The sequence below is a fragment of the Lactuca saligna genome, chromosome 6, assembly GCF_052625555.1.
Source record: "Lactuca saligna cultivar CGN05327 chromosome 6, ASM5262555v1, whole genome shotgun sequence".
Lineage (NCBI taxonomy): Eukaryota > Viridiplantae > Streptophyta > Magnoliopsida > Asterales > Asteraceae > Lactuca > Lactuca saligna.
In genome coordinates this window covers 53,235,490-53,237,471 of record NC_136422.1, presented here as the reverse complement: position 1 = coordinate 53,237,471, position 1,982 = coordinate 53,235,490, and the positions used below count along the sequence as shown (strand labels likewise).

The window sequence follows — 1,982 nt, the reverse complement described above, 5'->3', positions numbered from 1 at the left end:
CTCTTGATCTTTTCCTAATCTTCCCACTTCCTTTCTTTTTGTTGTTAAATTAGACTATGGAGCAGGAGTGTTAGTGACTCGTGAATATAAGGCATTATTCATTGGACAATGAGAATGAAATAAATTCTTTTATGTTTATTTGATTCACGGAAGAATGATTGAATTGTTATGATTCATTTATTTAACATTATTGTTATATCTATATGATTCATTATAATTCATTATTTTAAATGAATCATGAAGATGAATAGAAAATAATTGTAACTCACAAAGAGGTCAATGATGTCAAATTTGAAAAAGTAGCTGGTATAGGACCTTCAAAATTATTCCCTTGAAGTCTCCTAAAATATCATAAATAAATAAATAAATAAATAAACGATAATTTTATAGCGTAAAATTGTGTGCTATAAATAAAACAATTCTTACTCACAGTCTCAATAATTTGGTCCAGTTTCCTATAAAATCAGGTATCTTTCCAGAAAAGGGGCTATCTGATGCCCACCTGAAAAACCAACAAATAACTAAAAAAAAGCGCAACTTGGAGGAAATAGCAACATACTTTACTCTTTTTATTTTACCAATATATATAGGCAGCATATTTTATTTTTACCCGTAATAACAACACACTTATATTTTTTTTTACCAACAATAGCAATATGTAGTTACATTTTCTTTACACATAATAGCAATTTAATCACAATTCTTGACTCATATAGTCATATTAACATCATACATAATACACTTCTAATAAATAAAGTACAATGACCATATTGATAGCAAAATGCAAGTACATTTGCTATGATAGGTAAATAATCGATGACATTCTGTAAATAAATATAACTATGTTGCTATCCATATACTATTTTTTTGCCTTAAAAAATAAAGAGATTAATGAATGGAGAGAAAAATAAAAAATAAATAATACATGTGACGTAATTCTCGGAGGTTGGCAAATGTGGAGGGAATTTCACCACCACAACCACAACTGTCCATATAACTGCAAATTTTTTAAAGATTAAAATTGCATGATTTAGTTTCCATTCAGATAGATAAAAAAAATTATTGTGTCATGTTATGTATAATTTAAATATTGTAATAAAAACGTACAGGCCCTGCATTTTGACTAGGTTTCCAAGTTCAGGGGGAAGACTGCCTGAAAAGTTATTGGAACTAATTGCCCTACAATAAAATTATAATGTATTAGAAAACAATAAAAGAATTATAAATAAATTATTACAAAACAAACAATATTAAATGGCACTCACAGTAAATCTAGTTCTTTAAGATTTCCAATCTCCTTGGGTATTGTACCAGAGAATTGATTGTGGGAAAGTGACCTGTTCAGACAAAATAAAAATAAATAAAAACTTTTTTTTGAATAAAAAATAAATAGAAACTATTAAGAGAAAAAGGGTAATGTAATCATATTACATAAATAAACATGCTACACTTACAAGACCACCATTGCAGAAAAATTTCCAAGGAATGTAGGCAAGGTACCAGTGAAGTTATTCTGATCAATTTTCCTGCACAAGTGAAAGATATTATTAATAAGTTTGAAAAAAGAAATTTGAAAAAAATATATATATTGAAAGGTTAAAGAGAAATGCGTACAAATGAGTAAGATAAGTTAGAGCAGCAAGTTCATCAGGAATAACCCCTTTCCTGCTAAGTTTACTGACTTTCCTGGAAACAAGAAGATGAGAAATCTCAAGAAAAAGCATTTGCAGAAGACAAAAACATGTAAAAAGTCCTTATTAGGTAAACTGATTCTATCATTTTAACTTTAATCAAATGATCATATAGATATCTAACTGATTATAGCATTACACATTCAATTTTTTTCTTATTATAGGGTACTTTGAAATTACATGTACATATGACATTGCATACAAGTGGTCAGGTGGGGTTGCTTTTTTTATAAACTTAACTTAGAAAAGTTATTCAAGTTGATGAAAGACTTACAATTTGGTAATATGGCA

At 28.0% G+C, this 1,982-nt stretch overlaps 1 protein-coding gene across 1 annotated transcript; it reads right to left on the bottom strand.

Annotated features, from left to right (window-relative positions):
* Window positions 1-265: 265 nt before the first annotated feature.
* On the bottom strand, window positions 266-1,480 carry LOC145002575 (uncharacterized). The gene is made up of 6 exons (XM_078961819.1): window positions 1,455-1,480; window positions 1,266-1,337; window positions 1,108-1,179; window positions 926-997; window positions 431-502; window positions 266-341 (listed from the first exon to the last, which is right to left on the bottom strand). The coding sequence occupies exons 1-6, from the start codon at window positions 1,463-1,465 to the stop codon at window positions 266-268; spliced, it is 375 nt and encodes a 124-aa protein (XP_078817945.1). The 5' UTR covers window positions 1,466-1,480.
* Between the last annotated feature and the right edge of the window lie 502 nt (window positions 1,481-1,982).